We start from the raw sequence: 22,988 nt of genomic DNA, 5'->3' as shown, positions 1-22,988 counted from the left end.
TTTCTATTTTCCAATAATTTTTCTCCCTTTATTTCGTTCCCGTTTCTTCCTCTGCTTGCTTTCCTTCTAGTATGTTTTCTTCTCTCCTCCTTTTTTCCCTTTTCTTTCTTTTTTTCTAATAGACTTGTTAAGAGATTAAACGCTTCATTTTTTTTTGTCTCACCTGCAAAGCAGAGTGAGACTATAGGCGCCGCTTTTCCGACGGCGGCGGCGCACAGTGGGCCACATGAGTTTAAAGTGCGCCAAAATTATATTAATGATGAATTATACGACGCTTTTCAGTCTGATTTAGATACCAATTTCAATGAAAATTCAAATAAAGCTTTCCACAATCTCGTTGCCCAGTCCATGAACTCCCAAAACAATAATCTTGATTCTGTCTCCGATCCAAATGATTGTATCTATCACCATGCACCTTCCTATTATTATTCAGAAAGTCAAGTTGCAAACAAACATTTAAACACCAGTAAAGATGTTTTTTTTTTTAATATTACATTGCAATATTCACAGAGTCAATACAAATTTTGATGCTTTGCATTCCGTTTTACTTAATTCGAAACTCAACTGTTCGGTTATAGGCTTGTCAGAAACCTGGTTTACTTCTGAAACTGATTTAACATTTTTTTCACTTCCTGGTTATAATTTGATTACGAATAATAGGACAGAAAAACAGGTGGCGGTATATGTTTGTATATTTCTGAACGGTACGAGTATAGGCTGAGGCCAGAATTGAACTGCATGAATAACTTTATAGAAGGTTTATTTATTGAAGTAGTTATTCCAAATGATAAAAACATTGTAATTGGGGTTATTTACAGACCTCCAAACTATCTTCGTGATGACTTTTTGAACAATTTCAATGAATTATTAAATCACCCTATCATGCTTCATAAGAAATGCTTTTTACGAGGGGATTTTAATGCAGACCTCTTAAAATATGATTCAGATGCATTCATACAAAAATTCATGGATTCATTCCTTACTGCGGGTTTTTTACCAGCAATTACTAAACCTACCAGAATTCTCTACGATCTATCTGACCATTTTCCAATATTCCTCCATTTCCAACTCAATAAAGATTTCTCGGCGAACTCGGTTTCTTTTCATATACACAACGTAATTTTTCTGAAAACAATATAGAACACTTTATGCAAGAGCTAGAAAACACAGACTGGTCTGGAATTTACACTATAGAAAATGCAAATGATGCCTTTGAATCATTCATGAGCTTAACATCTTCTAAGATGGATCATTGTTTTCCTTTAATCCGCAAAAAACGATCTAACTACAAAAAGATTCCAAGGTCCCCATGGGTCTCCAAGGGTATTTTACGATCCATTAAGAGGAAGAATAATCTTTATTTGAAATCAATTGTTAAACCATGTGATAAGAACAAGAAAAAGTACAAAGATAACAGGAACATTCTTACTGGTATACTTAGGAAAAGTTTAAAAAAAAATTGTAATCAGTTTCAGTTATTCAAAAATGATATACAAAATACCTGGAAAATAATTACGAATGTTTTGCATGGTAATTAAATAAAATTTTATTGTTTCAAAAGTAAATGTTGATGGCGAAATTATAGAAAAACCACTTACTTTGGCCAACACTTTCAATGATTATTTTTCCAGTCTAGGCCCAAATCTTGCCGGACTCGTTCCGGACTCTACAAAACACTTTACTGATTTTCTTCATGACCCCAACCCAAATTCAATATATATTTTCTCCTACAGATGAGGCAGAAATTGCGGATATAATTCATGGCTTAAAAAGAAAGCAAAGCTCGGGGCATGATGGCATCAATAATATATTGTTAAAAAAAAGGATCGTAATACCATTGTTAAATCCTTGGCATATATCTATAATTTATGTATGTCTACTGGGATTGTTCCTTCATCGCTGAAACTAGCTCGAGTTATACCTGTATTTAAAAAGGTGACAGTACTGCGTTAGGTAATTAATGACCCATATCACTGCTGGCCTGTTTGTCTAAAGTACTTGAAATATTGATATTTGTTCGTACGACGAAATTCTTTAATTTGCATGATTTATTTTATCCCTTGCAATTTGGTTTTCGTGAAAATCATAATACTACACATGCATTATTAACAATAGTTGATAAGATTGCCAGCGGAATCGACAAGTTTCAACATACTGTTCGGGTGTTCCTGGACTTCTCCAAGGCTTTTGATACCATTAATCATGAAATTTTATTACACAAACTTAATTACTATGGAGTCAGGGGAATAGCCTTGGAGTGGTTCAGGAACTACCTAGACAATAGAAAACAATTTGTCTCTGTCGAAAATTTTAACTCCGACACAAAACTTGTTACTTGTGGGGTACCGCAAAGCTCTATTTTGGGTCCCCCTACTTTTTCCTTAATACATAAATGATTTTTGTAAGTCCTCCAATAATTTATCCTTTATTCTGTTTGCTGACGATTCTGACGATTTTTTTTTCTCTCATAAGGATCCACGCCATTTGCTTGCCACCATTAATCACGAACTAGTACATGTTTCTGAATGGATCAAAGCTAATAAACTATCCTTGAATCTCCAAAAAACAAATTATATGCTCTTTAGTAATATCATAGATGATCTTCCAGGTAATATAATTTTCGAAAAAAAAACTAATTTACAAAGAGTTGGCAGTAATAAATTTCTCGGGGTAACTATTGATAATAATCTTTCCTGGAAAGAACACGTAGATCACATTTGTAAAAATTATTTCGAGAAATATTGGTATCATAAGCAAAGTAATTTTTTTCTTTCCCACTCACATACTATTTAATTTGTATTCAACTTTGATCCTGCCTCATTTAAACTACGGTTTAACAGCATGGGGGAATTGTGCTGACTGCCTCCTGAACAGAATTTTACTCTTGCGGAAAAAGGCTATTCGTATTATTTGTCATGCAGATTTTCGTTCACACACTGACGAACTTTTCTATAAATATAATATTTTGAAGATTGGTGACTTGTATCGATACAATCTCGAAAAACTCATGTATAGTTTAGATAAAAATGAACTTCCAAATATTTTTTATTCCATGTTTACTAAAAATGTCGATATTCATCATTATCCTACTAGGTCCGCCGGGCTCTTTCATCCACCAAGAGCTAGAACCATCCTTTGGAATAAAACATTTATTTTTACAGGTATCCAACTTTGGAACTCCCTTATAGAATCATTACGTAACAAAACCAACACATTTAAGTTTCAGCAGAGGGTTAAAAAAAATTATTATCCTTGGGTATAAACCCCAGAACTCAAACGTTTCTGTGTAAGCAGCTACCACCTCTTTTGTTCTTCTTCCCTTCTTACTTTCTTCCTTCTTCTCTTCCCCCATCTCCTCTCACATTTTTTTTTCTCTCTCTATCTTCCTATCACCTTAATGTCTAGTTATATTGCTTTTCTAATCTTTTTGTTTGTCTATGTTTGTAGTGTGTTTTGTTTTGTTTCTTTTCCTCTTCTTTTCGCTGTCTTGTCCTATTCTGTTCTGCCCTGTTTTGTTTTTGTTTGTGTGTGTGTGCCTTTGTTGTTTTTGTTTTGTTTTTAGTTTTCGTCCTGTCTTGTCCAAGTGATTGTCTGTTCACACACTCCTGAACTCAGGGTTTTTTTTTTTTATACAGCATGGGTATGATATAATATTCTTTTTGTTAATTGTCACATAGTGAGTAGGCATAAAAAGCTTAACCCCACTAGTATTCTTTTTCCTTGTACAAACCTTTTTAATTTACGATTTGAATTTCATTGATCAAAGATATACTTTAACTATTTATTGCAGGGAACCCATACTAACAAGCTTTGCTTTCCAGTGGGTTCCCTTTTTTCATTTCTGTATATTATAATTTTGTGTTTTGCTTTACATTGTAACTTTTGTTAAATTTTGGAATGAAAAAGAATAAATGCAATCAATCAATCATCTCCTGTCCTACTTGCCGCCCTCGGATTGAATTTTTTAGTGGCACTTAAGTTTCTTTATCATTCAAAATGAAGCACTTCAGGATAAGTCAAAGAAATTATACATCATCCTGTTTTATATAATGTCAATAAATCACAGAAGTTTCAACTTTTTGCGCACTATTTTCCTTGTAATGAAGTTCAATAATCTTAGAAAATCAATTGAATTAGAGCCGATGGGGTATTAGAGATATCTGAATTTGATGAAACGTCCGCCCTTTGAAATTTCAGAGTTTCATTGCTCTGCGCGGGGAGGGATGTCTTCCTCCCGGCACATACCCTTCTTCTTCTCTGTATTGCGAGTTAAAGAAATGCACTGTGATCGCTAAATTGTTTGTAATCAAATCTGATCTTTCAAAGGGAAGCATTCAATACAACTTATCTTGGGACCCTTTTCTTTGGAAAAAAATTGATAAAACGCTTTAGCTTCCGCGCTTCGCGCGGGGATAATTATTAACTTAATTTCCTCCATTCTATCCCTTTTTGTGCGTTCACAATCACTTTTGAAAACAAGGTTAAAAATCACAATATAGTCAACTGAATTTGGAGCTGATATAGGTAAGTAGGGGCGGATCCAGCTCCCGCCAATATGGGGGGCCCGACATTTTTTTCACCCACATTTTCCCCGATCGGACGCTCAAAGTTGATTTTTTTTTGTTTGCTTCTTTGAAGGGGTTGTCCCAGTGGCGTAATGAGCCAAAAATTTTGAGAGGGCTCAATACGGCGTATCGCGTAAAATCAGTAAGTTGCGAGCGAGCGAAGCGAGCGAGCAAAAATTTCGAAATTTGTATTACAAAAATCAAAGTTTTTGATAGATTTTGACATAGCATTTTTGGAAAATAATAGGCTTATATTTTACCCTTATCCCTTTCCTTTTCTCTTTTTTTTCTCGGTCGTAAAAAAATAGGGGGGGGGGGAGGGGCAAAACGTCGATGTCATAACAGTCATTTCTGAAATATTTAGCATCACATCTAATTTACCCTTCCTTGTAAACATGGTGAAATGTAGCTTTCGTGGCGGAGAACAGAACAGTAATTCTAATTACCCTCCTTTCTCCATTTTATTTTAACTAACGTTGCATTAAACTAATTTGGAATTGCGTGGCCCAGTTAAAAAAGAGTGAAGTAGGTTTATGAACATGTAATATTCTCATATAATTAATTGATGCTTGCTATCGAATATGACATCAATTAAGGATTCAAAGGTCTAAAGCTTTTGAAAAGCTAAATAATACAAATGTACCGGATTTATCGTCTTTTGTTTGTGTCTTCGCGCTCCCATTACCAAGGACAGCCTATACAGCTAGGCTTGGTGCTATTATATATAAGCCATTAAGGTAATAAGATTATTGATTATTCACGAGCACCAGCGCCGAGCCCATTAGTGCTAAATAGATTCGTAGCAGAGTATTTCATATTCATCTCCAGGAGCTACTTATTATATTTATTCTATTTTATGGATCACAAACATGACAAATGGGGGCAAATGTCAATAAAAAACGCTGCCAGACAGTCGTTGCTAATTTTGCGTATAAACATCCAAACCGCTGTTTTAACGAATATGGTAGTTGAGACTGGATTTTATAATCCCCAAAAACAGTAATATTGACCGTCTTTCTGACATTAATTTCACTCAAATCAATTTTGAGATTGATTATCGTCAATGCCGCATCGCTTGGAGATGACACTATAAATTGCTCTGGGATTGACGCCGCCATTTAGTATGTCCGCAAAATGAGTTTCGTCGTTTCGTCCCTAACATGCCAAAAAATCCACAATTCATGCCAAGAGAATGTTTAATTTGTTTAATTGTTTTTTCAAAAGTGCTATCATCGTTTTTTAATTTATTTTTTTACCTACAAACGCCACAAACACTAACTAAAGAGTGGGTGAATGGATATCGAAAGAGGATATTGCTCAGCTAAATAAGTCAACTGATTATATAGACATGGATATTTCATCACTTCTTAAGTTGGTAAGTATAAAGATAAAGATAAACATTGCTCAAATTAATCAATTATTAGCTGCTTTCAATTGAAGGATCATGATCCCGTTTTACATATAAAACAAAGTCAACATTTAACTGTTAAACTTTTTAAACGATTATACCATTTTTTAGTGGATAAAAAGTTTATAACCCTAAATGTTGAACAATATTGGTCACTTTATTTCAAAGAAAATTTGATTTGGAACAATACTGGAAAGAAAAAGTCACTTTCATTGAAGAATTTCGTTACACTGAATTCAACCTCAAATTTTTATATAAGATGTTGATGTCAAATGAATATTTGTTTCGATTAAAATTGGCAGAATCTCCACTTTGTTTTAAATGTAAGACTATTGACAACTATTATCACTTATTTTACGATTGCCATTATTCTAGACTCTTGGTTAAAAGTCAGTTAATTTTGTATTACCATTAATCTGAATATTAAAATGTTGATATAAGTTATAAAGACATAAAATGGACACAACATTATATTTTTTCTTTAATGTATAAATCAATTTAGCCTCTTATACAATTCTTCAACAAAAAAGAAAATCAAATTTTAAAGAAATATTTGAAATATTCTAAGAAGAAATGAAGAGCAAATATAAAAAAAAAAGTATTTTTTGGAAAAATTGCAAAAAGAAGATTGAAAAGTCAAATTAGGCACTATGTTTGCTTACTATTGAACATGTATCTAAAATTCTTTTTTGCTAGACTTATATAATGTCAAAAAATTTACATGTTAAATTTTAATGTCATGCTGTTTTTTGGGGGGTGGGTTAATGTACAGTGACGATGTAAATAAGAACATACAAATAAAACAAATAATTTTTAAAAAGTACTTCAGATAATGCGCTGAAATAATCAGATAACTTGAACAATAAAAACGATTTCTAGAAATGCACATAATTAAACGAATTTACGAATATAATGCCAGATATATAAGCTTTGGAACATTACTTTATCAGTTCAGATGAGCTGGCATGAACTTTCAACTGTAGAATTGTATTATTTTTATAGGTTCCAGTGATAGCAAAGCCCTCAAAGATCAATAGTTTCCCCTTATTCCTGATCTTGTTGGCAATGCTCACATCCTGTGCATCGCAGCTGAACCCATCATTGGACTTTGACTCTATCGATAATCGCACCTGGCCATTTCGAGATACTGCAAATAGATCTGTAGCAGAAAAAGAATGGCATCCGTCTTACGGGGGTGAGTAAAAAAAATTGGTGAACACTAAACAATAATATTGTCAATTAATTTGAAACAGATTTGTTAACGGCAAAACTCCTCATCTCATGTGAACAGTTAATGATGATTTATTTCAAATCACATAGATTTTTTTGTGTGTGATATTGGTCCTATGCCCGGGCGCGAAATTATTTTTCCCACCGAGTTCTGGACCAATACATGAATATTCATGACTTGCGTCTTCGGATTGAGAGTACGCATGCCTCGACCAGTGCCGATCGTAAGCATTCACGTTGCTCAGAATGAATTAGCATGGTCAAATTACCGGTACCCTTACATAGTTACATATGTCTTATAGGCTTAGATCTATATATATATATATATATCCAATTCTTAAACACTTAATAAACTAGCTGCCATTAATGGCAAGACATGTGCTAGGGTAGGGCTAGCTTAGGCTAGCGCATTAACTTTACCTCAAATCTGGACCTGTCTAATTAATGCCTAGTACTAATCAGTGTTATAATTTCTGAAGGTTTCCATGGCGAAGAAGAATAGTGTAGTAGGTTTCACGGTACACCATGTATCTTTCTTGGGCAGATGTTGGTCCTGAAAAGGACCACCCAATATCGACGTTTCGACAAGTGTGTTCTTGTCGTTTTCTCCTGAGGACGACAAGAACACACTTGTCGAAACGTCGAGATTGGGTGGTCCTTTTCAGGACCAACATCTGCCCAAGAAAGATACATGGTGTACCGTGAAATCTACTACACTAATCAGTGTTGTAGTGCCTTGATGCTCGGCCTTGGCCTTAAGGCGCCTTAATGCCTAGCTACTTTTTCAAAGCCTTGGCCTCGAGAGGGCCTTGGCCTTGAGGATTTTGAGCCTTGAATTTTTTTTTTTAGGCATTTTCAAGGCATTTTGTATTTTGTACTTTCATTTGTTTTAAATAAGTAATTATAAATGTTTCAATTGTTTTTTTAAAATATATATTTAATAACACTAATGGTCAATACTACCAATCACCAGTAACAGTAGCAGCAGCAGTAGTAAGTGTACTAGCAGTGTCATCAATTGTAATTGTCACCATTATCAAGAAATTCAAACAAAGAATACATCAGTTATGAAAAATAGCATTATGTATTGGTAATGTGTTGTAATCATATGATGATAATGACAGTAAATAATAATGGTCATTATCAAGATAATAGTGCTTTGATGACAAGAATAATTTTTACATCTGACTGCAATTTTGACAACAATTTTCATACTTTAAACATAGCTAACTCTAAAGAACGATAACAAGGTTGATTTCTATTCCATTAGGATTTTCCTTGTATTATTTTCTTTGGCCAACAAGAATGTTTTAAGTCTTAATGATATTCTGAAAAGATTTGGTAAACTTGAACACAGTCTCCAATTGTGTCATATCCAAATGGGTTATGTCAATGGCATGATGAGCCAGAAACTTTGAGGGGCCAAGCATGGCATATATAGAGCAAAATTTATGTCAAAAAAAAAGAAGAAAGCGATTGAAGCGAGCGAGTGAACAAAATTTGTCCCCCTCTTTCTATAAGAAAAGCTAATTTTGCAATAGATTGTTTAAAAAATAATATCACATTTACTCCATCTTTTCCTTTCCCTTCCCCCCTTGTCTAAGTTTATTCTTGGTGGTGGGACTTCTTCTTCTCTCTATCTCTCTTCTAAATTTTATATTTGTTTTGGGTTAGATTGACAAAACAAAGGGGAAAAAATGTTTACTTCTTTTTAATCATATATCGTTCAACATTGAATCTCATATCTCTACAGTTTCAAGGAAATAAACAACGTATTTGTTTTTGTGTCAATATGGTTTCAAGAAATAATAATTAACAAAAAATAATTTAATAATTAATAATTATTGATATTATCAATAAGTATTAATAATCAATGATTAATTAACTGTTTAATAAAAGTGGTTGAAAACAGAAAAAAATATGAAAACTGACAAGAGTCCTAAAAATGACTCATTTTCAGTTTAAGCATTTGAAAATTTTAGCTTGCGCTTTGTGCTCTCTTGCCCCCCCCCCAAAAAAAAAATCCCTGTAGGATTTTTTTTTTTTCAAATGAAATATGCCCTTTTAAAAAAAGAAATACCTAATTCTGTAATAATAAAACATAATACATTTTAGGTTTGAAAATCACAGATTTTGAATCGTGCTTGCATCAATTATTGTTTAGTATACAGTACTGCTAATGGTTTCTCGCTGAGAAGTAAAACCTAAAGCAAAATATCTATCTTATAATTAAAAATCACTTTAGAAAGCCTTTGCTCAACTTAATTTCTATAAAACACACAATTACTTCACGCAGTTCATAATCTCATTTTTCAAATACATGTATCTGTTTGCACAAAAAAACTAATTTTGAAAAATGGGTGCCTTTTTGGCGTTGACCCCCCCCCCCATAATAATTTTCTGCTGCCCCTGTCCCAGGGAGTGGAGAAAACATACGTTGAGAATGCCAGGATCAGATGACCGTGGTAATAATAATTATTGCAATGTAAATCGCCTATAGAAAAATTATGGATTATGTGTACACAGGTAACTATATCATTATTTTAATATGTCTCTATCATGAAATTATTTTTGTTTCAAATGTACAAAGGTTTTTTTTTCTCGCTCAATCCCCTCGCTCACATACATTTTACCATGTGTGATGTCTGCCGCCTAAGTATTGTTAGTTCATTGTTCTGTATATCGTAAGTTTGAAATGCCTTGGCCTTTAGGTTTTCAGGCCTTGGCCTTGGGTTTCCATGCCTTGGCCTTGGTCTTTGGTATTGAAGCCTTGGCCTTGGGTATTAAAGCCTTGGCCTTGGCCTTGGATGTTTGAGCCTTGACATACAACACTGAATAGCCGACTAATGCCATGGTTAACTTCGAACTGGTTAATTCCGAACTTCACGTTTAATTAGGTTTAGACAAATATTAGCTTATTTGCCATGGTTTAATATGTCTAGTCCGTATACAAAACCAGTCCTAGATCTAAAAAAAAAATATCTTAGTTCTAGTCTAGTCTCTATATCTAGACTCTTATCTACGCTGTATCAGCATGGAACCACTATAGTGTACCAAGGGGGGGGGGGGAGACTGTCCCTCTGACGAGTCACAGCTGATTCAGGGGACGTGCCCCCTTTGAGAAGCCAAATTAATAATTTGTAATGTAAAAATGCAATGAAAAAGACGTATGTCCCCTTTTTTTAACGTGAAGATCTTTTTTTTTTTTTTTTTTTGCTTGTCAATTTTTTTTTCAGCTAAGAAATCCATAATTTGGGGTGAAGACAATTTTTTTTTTTTGGGGGGGGCTTGTCACATTTTTTCGCGGACGAAATATCCTCTAAAAAATTTGCCCCCCTTTTGGAAAATCCTAGGTACACCAGTGCGTGCATGGAACGTATTCTAACGTCAGGCACAAATTAACGTCAGTGATCTTGATCCCCGTCACCCAAAATTATGGATTTTGTAGCTGAAAAAAATTTGACAAGAAAAAAAAAAAAGATCTTCACGTTCAAAAGAGGGGAAAAACGTATTTTTTCGTTGCATTTTGACATTACAAATTATTAATTTGGCTTTTCAAGGGGGGGGGGGCACGTCCCCTGAATCAGTTGTGACTCGTCAGGGGGGCAGTCTGCCCCCCCCCCCTTTGGTACACTAGTGGTTCCATGCTGATAGCGCGTAGATCAGAGTCTAGATCTAGAGACTAGACTAGAACTAAGATATTTTTTTTTAGATCTAGGACTGGTTCTGTATACGGACTAGACATATTAAACCATGGTAAATAAGCTAATATTGGTCCAAACCTAATCAAACGTAAAGTTCGGAATTAACAAGTTCGAAGTTAACCATGGCATTAGTCGGCTATTCCTATTAGTATTAGGCATTAGACAGGTCCAGATTTGAGGTAAAGTTAATGCGCTAGCCTAAGCTAGCCCCACCCTAGCACATGTCTTGCCATTAATGGCAGCTAGTTTGATAAGTGTTTAAGAATTGGATGTATATATAGATCTAAGCCTATAAGGCCTATGTAACTATGTAAGGGTACCGGTAATTTGACGATGCTAATTCATTCTGAGCAACGTGAATGCTTACGATCGGCACTGGTCGAGGCAAAGTCCACGCGCATGCGTACTCTCAATCCGAAGACGCAAGTCATGAATATTCATATGTCGGTCCAGAACTCGGTGGGAAAAATAATTTCGCTGCCCGGGCTTGGATGAACAGCGTACATTGTGTAAAGGTCAAGTCCACCCCAGAAAATGTTGATTTTAATAGAGAAAAATCAAACAAGCACAACGCTGCAAATTTCATCAAAATCGGTTGCAAATAAGAAAGTTATGGCATTTTAAATTTTCGCTTATTTTTCATAAAACAGTGATATGCACAATTCACTGTCATGCAAATGAGTCAGTCGATGATGTGCATCACTCACTATTTCTTTTGTTTTTTATTGTTTGAATTATACAATATTTCATTTTTTACAGATATGACAATAAGGACAAAGTTGACTGAACCATATAGTATTAAAAGATGCTAATTCCATGTTCAGGGTTGAGTTCAAGTGAAAATGAGGAGAACAATTTGAATTTTCACATTTCATATAACAAAATACAAAAGAAATTGTGAGTGGATGGCGTCATCAGCCTCCTCTTTTGCATACCAACCAGGATGTGCATATAATTGTTTTGTGAAATTAAGCGAAACTTTAAAATATCATAACTTTCTTATTTTACATCTGATTTTGATGAATTTTTCAGTGTTATGCTTGTTGGATTTTTCTCTTTTCATTCAAATCAACTTTTTGTTGGGGTGGACTTGTCATTTAAGGGACTGAAAAAATCTGCATGTTCCAATATCAGGCGAATTTAGGCAGATTTTGTACATAGGCCTACCGTTTTTCTACAAATTACTAATTTCCCATTTAATATCTAATTATCAAACTACCAATCCGAATCTGTTAAATAATCTGCCCTGTCCGTCATGTAAATGCATAAAATATACATTATTGGCACTTTAGTTGAGTTAACATTTCAATTAGATATTCAGTGGGGCATTTGCAATTCCATATGCATATGAAATATTGTAGGTACTGACCAATCAATAGCCGACGCGACAAAAAATGGAGAGTGATCACGGTGAGTTGCATTCAAATTTATGGATTATTTTGAGTCCCTAGAAATTCATCGAAGTGTAATAGTAACATGGCAAATATGTAGCACAAACATCACACTAAATTATTCTGGGCATCATGCTTTAATATACATATTTTAATTGCAGGAAATGACTGCTGAAAAGTTGTGTCTGGAAGGATGATCAGTGCTTAAGTGTAAACCTTTATCTTTTTCCTCTGTCTCGAATATTAAAGGACAAGTCCATCCCAATCATAAGTTGATTTGAAAAAAAAGAGAAAAATCAAACACGCATAACACTGAAAATTTCATCAAAATCGAATGTAAAATAAGAAAGTTAAGATATTTCAAAGTTTCGCTTAATTTCACAAAACATTTATATGTACATCCTGGTCGGTATGCAATTAAGGAGACTGATGACGTCATCCACTCATCTATTTTTTAAAGGGGAATCCAGCCTTGGCCATAAAATGTTGTGTTGGGAAGGAGAAAAATTAATAAAAAAGAATGGTGAAAGTTTGAAAGAAATCGGACAAGCAATAAGAAAGTTATAGCTGCTTTAAAATTGAGATCATTAATAGTATGTAGATTTCAAATTGGCAACTGGGTAAGTAAATTATGAGAAGGGGCAAGGACAACTTTCCCATAGGCCATGTACTTTATTATCAGTGATTTGTGGTTTTCTCCTAAGTACCCATCCCCCTGGGGCAGTGATCTAAATATAACCCAGGTAGTATATTGTTTAATGTCCTCATGAAAGAAAAATATAATTTGAAATAAAACTTTTGGGAATAATGACATTTTAGCCATAATATGAATTGGAGTACATGGAAGAGTAGTCCTTGCCTTACATCACTATGACATCCCATATGCGGTCAATTTGAAGTCTCCATGAGTATAGTGATTACCAATATTTACAACTTTTAAAAATTCATAACTTTCTTGTTGTTTGTCCAATATTGTTCAAACTTTCACCTATCAACTTGTCTGATTTTTCTTTTTCTTATAAAAACAAGTTTTTATTTGGGTTGGATTCCCCTTTAATCATATGAAATATTCTAATTTTCTCCTCATTGTCAAGTGAAACAAAGATTAATTCCTTCCTGAACATGTGGAATTAGCATTGTTTCATTCAATTCATACTATATGGTTTGGTCAAATTGGTCCTTATTGTCAAATCTGTAAAAAATGAAATATTGTATAATTCAAACAATAAAAAACAAAATAAATAATGAGTGATGGACATCATCGACTGTCTCATTTGCATGTCACTGAAATGTGCATATAACTGTTTTGTGAAAAAAAATACGCGAAACTTTAAAATATCACATCTTTCTTTTCTGGGGTGGACTTGACCTTTAAGAAACTCTGTGAGGTTGGTCTCCTTGGTTAAAGGAATATTCCTATGCAGAAGATAAACTCACTTGTTTGCACACATACATCCTCTGAAACGCACACATACACCTTTAAATTGATGTACATGTAATTTCAAATTGTGTGTGCCCTTCTTGTTCCTCAATATTAGTGCATGAAGTTCTCGTGTAAGTGAACTCATACAATGTATCTCTTACCTTTTCTCATTATTAGACAACGATCGAGTAACGAATGTAACGATTGGAAACTTGACGGTACCAATTTGCCTTGACTCCCATGTGTGTTCTGCTAGAACATGTGGTAAGTTTAACTACCAAAGTCCCACATGTCACTGTGATGAACATTGCACTTTCTTTGACGACTGTTGTCCCAAGTTTATCAATGATCATCCAATTGATTGCAGTAGATACTGGAATCTACAACCGTCACCTTTTGACTTATACGACCGAAGCTTCTTCAGTTGTGAAGAGGTTAAGATAGGTGAACAAGACACGAGGGCGTATGTGCTTATCTCCAAGTGTCCCAGCACCTGGAAGGACAGAGAGATTCGGGAAAGATGCGAAGTTCCCTACCGAGTATTGCATTCTACTTTAGAAGACATCCCATTGTCTTTTGAGAGCACCGTAAGCTTCAGGAATGTATACTGTGTGATATGCAATGGACTTGACCCTCAAACACTGACTCCATGGCACGTTGACTTTATATGTCCTGAGGATTTTGTTACTGATCTGCAGGTTAATCCACAACCCTTCGGAGATATACTTAACAACAGCAATTGCTGGCCTTTTGTAAAGTATCCTGCAAATGCAACGAATGGTCCTGCCGTAAGGACGTGTTTCAAGACTAAATCCCAAGAAAACCACACAGAGCTCTGTAAGACCTCATTTGACCCTGAACTCCAATATGCATGTGAAACTTTGACTGCTCCAATATTGCTTGACGGAAACGGGAACCCTCGTTTCAAAAACCCAGCTTGTTACGCATGCTCAGTTGGACCATACCCCGACCAGAGAGCAATGTGTCCTAATGCCATGGACCTGGATGGTTCCATTGGAGAAGGCTCTGATGCGCCAAATCTTACCCCGATTTCTGTTTTGTTTGACTTCACATCGGACAGCAACACCAGGCTACAAGTTGGTGAAACTGTTGTCTCAACAGTCACGGTGACTTGCCAATCGGATGAAGTTTTTGATCCTTTCTCCGGTGCGTGCTTAAGACTTACCTGCCCTCGTAAATACATAATGGTTAAAAGTGCGTGTGTCAAGGAAGATACAGCTGTCGAAACCATATGCCAGATGATGAAATATTACAATGAAACTGTTTCTGTTACCGTTCTCTTTAAGGAGCAAGGAATATGTCCCTACTTTGTGACCACTCATGCATGCTTTACTAACGAATTGTTGGTAGTCTTGGGACTTACGTCTCAAGCCAAGTGCATAGAAATATTTACCAACGGCCATTATGAGACGCTTTTCATTTGGGGTCTAAAAAGTAATTTCACTTTTGAAATGGTGGATGAGACCATTGAACAATATCGCGAAAATATGACAACCGGGTCATGCAACGTGTCAGCCGTGTCATTATTCAGTCGCTGTGGTACGTCCATAAATTGTGAGACATTAATTACAACATCAACCACCAGTTTTGAGATGACCACGGGTACAACCCTTCATCCTCACACTAAACCCCCCTTTCCATCAAATTATGACGCTATGAACATAGAGAGATTCAAGGTACTTGAAACCACGTATCAACTCTTCCTGAGCAGACACAGCGTCACAAGGACCGAATCTAGGTTTGTATGTGACTCTAGTGAAGGAAACCTTCCCTGTCCAAGTGCCGTCTTTAACATGAGCTTATTCATTCATTTAGGGGATGATGGACTTTTGCAGTACATACCATCAGGAGAAATTTTGTCTCGAGAGCAATACGTATTTTAAAAAAACGGGTTGCTTAGAGCGTGTAATTTCTTAAATCAGAATGGAACCGTTAATGAAACGACTACCAATTACTTCTTTCGATATTCACCCATGCAAACATACGTTAGTTTGACAGGAACTTCCCTTTCACTTGCATCACTCCTGGTGACTTTCTTGACCTACGTGACTTTCCCTTTACTTCGCAAGCAAGTCAGTAACCACCTGATCATGATATTATGCGTGTCTCTATTCCTCGCGCAGTGTCTTCTGCTCTTTGGAGGAATGGTTAGCAGTGTTTCGCAGCATTTGTGCACAGTGTTTGCTGCTGCATCCCACTTTTCATGGTTGACTGTCTTTACCGTCTCCACGATGATCGCCTTGGATCTTAGCCGGACCTTTGGATCCCATGCAACTATTAGGGTATCGACAGCAAACCGAAGATTGCTTACAGGTTAACTATCACTGGCCATTGGGTTGCCATTTTTGTTTGTGAGCTTCACCCTTACCCTCAGCATCCTTAAAGGCGAAGATCTCGACTTGCATTACGGTAAACAATCGTCTTGCTGGATCGGAGATGGGTTGGCTATCCTTTTTGTATTTGGCGTTCCTGTTTTATTCTTGCTCTGTCTTAACCTGCTCTTCTTTGTGAAGACAGTCCATGGCATCGCAAAAAGCAAGAAGATCGGAATGACCCTTCATGAAGGAAAGAAAGCCTGCAGTTATACTGAAGAACTTCTCAAGATCGCAATAAAGGTATGGCTTTCGAAACTTCTTACCCTTTTCATGCAACAAGAAATTATTAATTTCATTGGTTTAGTCTATCAAATATAAAATAGATATTAGTGTTCCTTGTTTCGACACGCCAAATGCTACGACTGTGCTTGCACCGACGCAACGGCCCTAAAATATTCAAATGAACATGATGAATGAGTTAGCAGAGAAGATTTTAGATAGAGTACATAAGTAAAAGTATAGAATGTGTGTCATATCTTAATTTTGTCACTGAAAATTACAATAAAGAAACGGTGGTACCGGGTTGAGCGTTGCTAAACGCTATTTATAGTAGTAACAAACAATTTTGCATTGCATGAAGAAGATATTAATTGTTAGGCGGCCTGTTATTTGCAGCAATTAGAATAGTTTAATTGTCAAGCGCTCGTCACGAAGGCATGTAGGCCAACAACCTGCAACACAATTCAATAACATGGTGTAATTGGTCCAAAATAGTAAATATTTTTTTCCTTCTAAATTCGCCTTTCCTAAAAAGTTTGATACTGAAACGTAAGCCTATAATTAACAAGTAAGTTGGATTTTCATGGTTTATAGGTATCTTCTATAATGGGCTTCACATGGCTCTTTGGATTTGTGGCTGCCTTCAGTAAGCAGGAAGCTCTCTGGTACATCTTTATCGTCCTCAACTCTTGTCAGGGTCTGTACATCTTTTTGGCTTTCACAGCTACCCGAAGGGTTTGCCACATGTGGCGGGACCTCCTGCTCAAGAAGTTATACGGTAGGAGACCCAACGTCGGATCTGAGATGAGACTGCGGACAAAGTCAGAACTAAGCTCAGTTCAAACAGTATCAGTATAAAGTATTTATTTAGCGGAGAGGGGAGCCGATATAGGACCGCGGGTCCATTCCGAACTCAAAAGATGAAGCAATTGAGCTTTTGTAAATAATAGCTGAAGATCTTATGCCAGTGACGTCGTAATTTCATAGTGCCCTTTTGTAAATATAATAGCTATAGGCTTATATATTTGACGTTATAATTTCATAGTCCCCTCACTCAGAGGAAATAGGAGTACGCCTAAACCGAGTACTTGACAGAGATGCGCCAGCTGCAGATCATCATCGCATGCAAGGCAATGTCTTCAGACTCTATTATGTCTAAGGTGACGCCAATGTATAAGGCCTATATCATTTGTTCTGTTATTACTACTACTAGAATGTGTGAATAGCGAGATATAATATATGATATTAATTTAGAGCAATATATACATGCATGTAAAAGATATATGATAACTAGGCATAGCAGAAACTGTTTATGCATTGTGTTCTCAGATCATGGTATTTTAGATAAACAAAACAAACCAGAAAATATGTTAATGAAACGTTATATAAGTGGTGTTGTTCAGATCTGATATACAGGTGTGTTCAGTTACCTTTATTTGCAATTAGAAATCTGTCAATACTGGAGTCACGATTTTTATTCAAGAACACTTAGGATTGTTCATTCACGAAATTTACAGAATTGGGATACGTATGACAAAAAGCTATTCACGTTTTCTTTTCCAAATTTCAGTCCGGGTGAGTATAGTTTCCCATATGTTGCAGTAATTAAAACATTTATTAAAATGGTTCAATCCCAATTTGATGTATATGATCCTCATCATGGCCCTGGGAAGCGAGGGTGCTGGGGTTACTGAAGCAACCCCAAGATTTTCCTGGGGGTGATGCGTGTATTATTTTCCATTGGCAGCACCCCCTGAAATTCTAGGTGTGAAAAATTGATAAATTTAACACAAAAATCCCCCCTTTTTTTTTTTGCTTATCAATTTTTTTCGGGACCAAAATTACCTCAATTTTTTGGTGATTTTTTTTGCTTGTTAAATTCACATCAGGACCCCCCCCCCCCCCCCACAGTTAAAATATCGTTCTCAGAGTCCTGCCCAAAGAACGTAGAGAGCAGCAAAACAAAAGAAATATTGCAAAGTGTTGCTGCCCTCTACGTTTGTTGGCCTTCCCCAACCCCAGTCTAGGGCACATGAGAGTAATTCAACCGCGCGCAAAGCATGTCGGACAGGCGTAAGTAAAGATCACATGACTTTATTGATTAAAATAATTCATTAAAAATGGACAAAATGTTTGTATATCAAAATATAAATGATAGAAACAATGTCATGTTCATACTCTTTCATAATTAAGGCCTTTGGGGAGGCTAAACTGCATTTTTGTATTTCATTTTAATTATTATTACCCACAATGCAGTTCGGGTTTTTCTGGCGATGAACTGGCCGAAATTATGGTTAGTCTTATTTCAGGCCACTTAACTTTTGATTGAGCCGGGCAAGTACCCGATTAACATATCAGGTCTTAATGTACCGTTGATTGTGACAAATGTCAGAGAATTAAAGCAAAATCTATCGTGGGATTGATTTTTGATGATTTTTTGATGAGCTATGATTTAACACGTGAGTCAATGGGGGTCTGTAATACTCATGTGTTCCCTATACCGCGACTACACTTCAACACATTCGTTGCTAAGGCTGAGCGTCGTCTGCTAGAAATCAGTGATGGAATGCTTTAAACAGTTTTATACAATGAAATAGGTTATGTTTGACAACAGTTGTTCGGTATATAACTCGGCATTTAGTGCATTTATCGCTTACTATGATGAAATGACGCTTTCAAATGCATATTCAATGCTTATTATCATTTATCATGCAGAAATGCGAGTTTCTACTGCTAACCGGAGATCAGATCTGGTTGGTTTGAGAGTGTGAAATGAAATAAGTAGGGATTTTAAAATGATAAATAATTACTAATTATCATCAAGGATTCCCAATTTTAGTGTTAAGAGCACGCCGAGAAAGAAAGATGAACAAAACATTAAAATACATAAACTTGTCTCAGTCAGATGTGGATCGCGCACTTGAATACTATTCACTTCGTTGAAAGCTATATACGCGCGGGGGGGGGGGGAGCTGAGTCGGGGTACACACCTCATCCTCCTGTCTTGTAAGCAGGGCGGGGTTGATGGTATATATCTATAGCACCCCCCCCCTCCAGCTCGTGAGTTATAATGAGGAATAGAGGCGATATGAGCACAAGAATTGCGTACACTCTTTGTTTGTTATCAATTTTCTTTTATTTACTTTGTTTATTTTTATGCGAATAAAAAAGGTAATAAATCACTTCGAACAAAATTAAACATGCTAACAAGAAGTTTTAACTCCACACAATATATATTTTAGCCCATTGATGGACATCAAACAAGTAGAACTTGTAGCTGCAATACCATAGCCTATAGGAAGCGCACAAATTATGTGAATGGAACACTGTATTTTTACATTAAAATGAGGGGCGTCTAATGAGACGTTTTCTTTTCTTTTAACGCGTTTAGTCAGATTAGGTATTGAATGCAAGGTATCAATCTTTTCAGGAGAACCCACTCTTTCTTTTGAGACCAAAATATTCAACTTTTCTTTGTTCGACCCTCAGTATACCGCGACTACACTTCAACACATTCGTTGCTAAGGCTGAGCGTCGTCTGCTAGAAATCAGTGATGGAATGCTTTAAACAGTTTTATACAATGAAATAGGTTATGTTTGACAACAGTTGTTCGGTATATAACTCGGCATTTAGTGCATTTATCGCTTACTATGATGAAATGACGCTTTCAAATGCATATTCAATGCTTATTATCATTTATCATGCAGAAATGCGAGTTTCTACTGCTAACAGGAGATCAGATCTGGTTGGTTTGAGAGTGTGAAATGAAATAAGTAGGGATTTTAAAATGATAAATAATTACTAATTATCATCAAGGATTCCCAATTTTAGTGTTAAGAGCACGCCGAGAAAGAAAGATGAACAAAACATTAAAATACATAAACTTGTCTCAGTCAGATGTGGATCGCGCACTTGAATACTATTCACTTCGTTGAAAGCTATATACGCGCGGGGGGGGGGGGGGGGGAGCTGAGTCGGGGTACACACCTCATCCTCCTGTCTTGTAAGCAGGGCGGGGTTGATGGTATATATCTATAGCACCCCCCCTCCAGCTCGTGAGTTATAATGAGGAATAGAGGCGATATGAGCACAAGAATTGCGTACACTCTTTGTTTGTTATCAATTTTCTTTTATTTACTTTGTTTATTTTTATGCGAATAAAAAAGGTAATAAATCACTTCGAACAAAATTAAACATGCTAACAAGAAGTTTTAACTCCACACAATATATATTTTAGCCCATTGATGGACATCAAACAAGTAGAACTTGTAGCTGCAATACCATAGCCTATAGGAAGCGCACAAATTATGTGAATGGAACACTGTATTTTTACATTAAAATGAGGGGCGTCTAATGAGACGTTTTCTTTTCTTTTAACGCGTTTAGTCAGATTAGGTATTGAATGCAAGGTATCAATCTTTTCAGGAGAACCCACTCTTTCTTTTGAGACCAAAATATTCAACTTTTCTTTGTTCGACCCTCAGTATAGGGCACATGAGAGTAATTCAACCGCGCGCAAAGCATGTCGGACAGGCGTAAGTAAAGATCACATGACTTTATTGATTAAAATAATTCATTAAAAATGGACAAAATGTTTGTATATCAAAATATAAATGATAGAAACAATGTCATGTTCATACTCTTTCATAATTAAGGCCTTTGGGGAGGCTAAACTGCATTTTTGTATTTCATTTTAATTATTATTACCCACAATGCAGTTCGGGTTTTTCTGGCGATGAACTGGCCGAAATTATGGTTAGTCTTATTTCAGGCCACTTAACTTTTGATTGAGCCGGGCAAGTACCCGATTAACATATCAGGTCTTAATGTACCGTTGATTGTGACAAATGTCAGAGAATTAAAGCAAAATCTATCGTGGGATTGATTTTTGATGATTTTTTGATGAGCTATGATTTAACACGTGAGTCAATGGGGGTCTGTAATACTCATGTGTTCCCTATACCGCGACTACACTTCAACACATTCGTTGCTAAGGCTGAGCGTCGTCTGCTAGAAATCAGTGATGGAATGCTTTAAACAGTTTTATACAATGAAATAGGTTATGTTTGACAACAGTTGTTCGGTATATAACTCGGCATTTAGTGCATTTATCGCTTACTATGATGAAATGACGCTTTCAAATGCATATTCAATGCTTATTATCATTTATCATGCAGAAATGCGAGTTTCTACTGCTAACCGGAGATCAGATCTGGTTGGTTTGAGAGTGTGAAATGAAATAAGTAGGGATTTTAAAATGATAAATAATTACTAATTATCATCAAGGATTCCCAATTTTAGTGTTAAGAGCACGCCGAGAAAGAAAGATGAACAAAACATTAAAATACATAAACTTGTCTCAGTCAGATGTGGATCGCGCACTTGAATACTATTCACTTCGTTGAAAGCTATATACGCGCGGGGGGGGGGGGGGAGCTGAGTCGGGGTACACACCTCATCCTCCTGTCTTGTAAGCAGGGCGGGGTTGATGGTATATATCTATAGCACCCCCCCTCCAGCTCGTGAGTTATAATGAGGAATAGAGGCGATATGAGCACAAGAATTGCGTACACTCTTTGTTTGTTATCAATTTTCTTTTATTTACTTTGTTTATTTTTATGCGAATAAAAAAGGTAATAAATCACTTCGAACAAAATTAAACATGCTAACAAGAAGTTTTAACTCCACACAATATATATTTTAGCCCATTGATGGACATCAAACAAGTAGAACTTGTAGCTGCAATACCATAGCCTATAGGAAGCGCACAAATTATGTGAATGGAACACTGTATTTTTACATTAAAATGAGGGGCGTCTAATGAGACGTTTTCTTTTCTTTTAACGCGTTTAGTCAGATTAGGTATTGAATGCAAGGTATCAATCTTTTCAGGAGAACCCACTCTTTCTTTTGAGACCAAAATATTCAACTTTTCTTTGTTCGACCCTCAGTATACCGCGACTACACTTCAACACATTCGTTGCTAAGGCTGAGCGTCGTCTGCTAGAAATCAGTGATGGAATGCTTTAAACAGTTTTATACAATGAAATAGGTTATGTTTGACAACAGTTGTTAGGTATATAACTCGGCATTTAGTGCATTTATCGCTTACTATGATGAAATGACGCTTTCAAATGCATATTCAATGCTTATTATCATTTATCATGCAGAAATGCGAGTTTCTACTGCTAACAGGAGATCAGATCTGGTTGGTTTGAGAGTGTGAAATGAAATAAGTAGGGATTTTAAAATGATAAATAATTACTAATTATCATCAAGGATTCCCAATTTTAGTGTTAAGAGCACGCCGAGAAAGAAAGATGAACAAAACATTAAAATACATAAACTTGTCTCAGTCAGATGTGGATCGCGCACTTGAATACTATTCACTTCGTTGAAAGCTATATACGCGCGGGGGGGGGGGGGGGAGCTGAGTCGGGGTACACACCTCATCCTCCTGTCTTGTAAGCAGGGCGGGGTTGATGGTATATATCTATAGCACCCCCCCTCCAGCTCGTGAGTTATAATGAGGAATAGAGGCGATATGAGCACAAGAATTGCGTACACTCTTTGTTTGTTATCAATTTTCTTTTATTTACTTTGTTTATTTTTATGCGAATAAAAAAGGTAATAAATCACTTCGAACAAAAT

General features: G+C 36.0%; 1 protein-coding gene across 1 annotated transcript; it reads left to right on the top strand.

Annotated features, from left to right (window-relative positions):
* The first annotated feature begins 5,471 nt into the window (after positions 1–5,471).
* On the top strand, positions 5,472–17,723 carry LOC129253898 (uncharacterized). The gene is made up of 4 exons (XM_064105824.1): positions 5,472–5,940; positions 6,976–7,168; positions 13,899–16,357; positions 16,931–17,723. The coding sequence occupies exons 1-3, from the start codon at positions 5,914–5,916 to the stop codon at positions 15,623–15,625; spliced, it is 1,947 nt and encodes a 648-aa protein (XP_063961894.1). The 5' UTR covers positions 5,472–5,913; the 3' UTR covers positions 15,626–16,357; positions 16,931–17,723.
* Positions 17,724–22,988: the final 5,265 nt, after the last annotated feature.

Source organism: Lytechinus pictus, chromosome 1 (genome assembly GCF_037042905.1).
Source record: "Lytechinus pictus isolate F3 Inbred chromosome 1, Lp3.0, whole genome shotgun sequence".
In the NCBI taxonomy this organism is placed as follows: Eukaryota; Metazoa; Echinodermata; class Echinoidea; order Temnopleuroida; family Toxopneustidae; genus Lytechinus; species Lytechinus pictus.
Note: the sequence above shows the minus strand (reverse complement) of the source record. Positions and strands in the feature narration are given on the sequence as shown.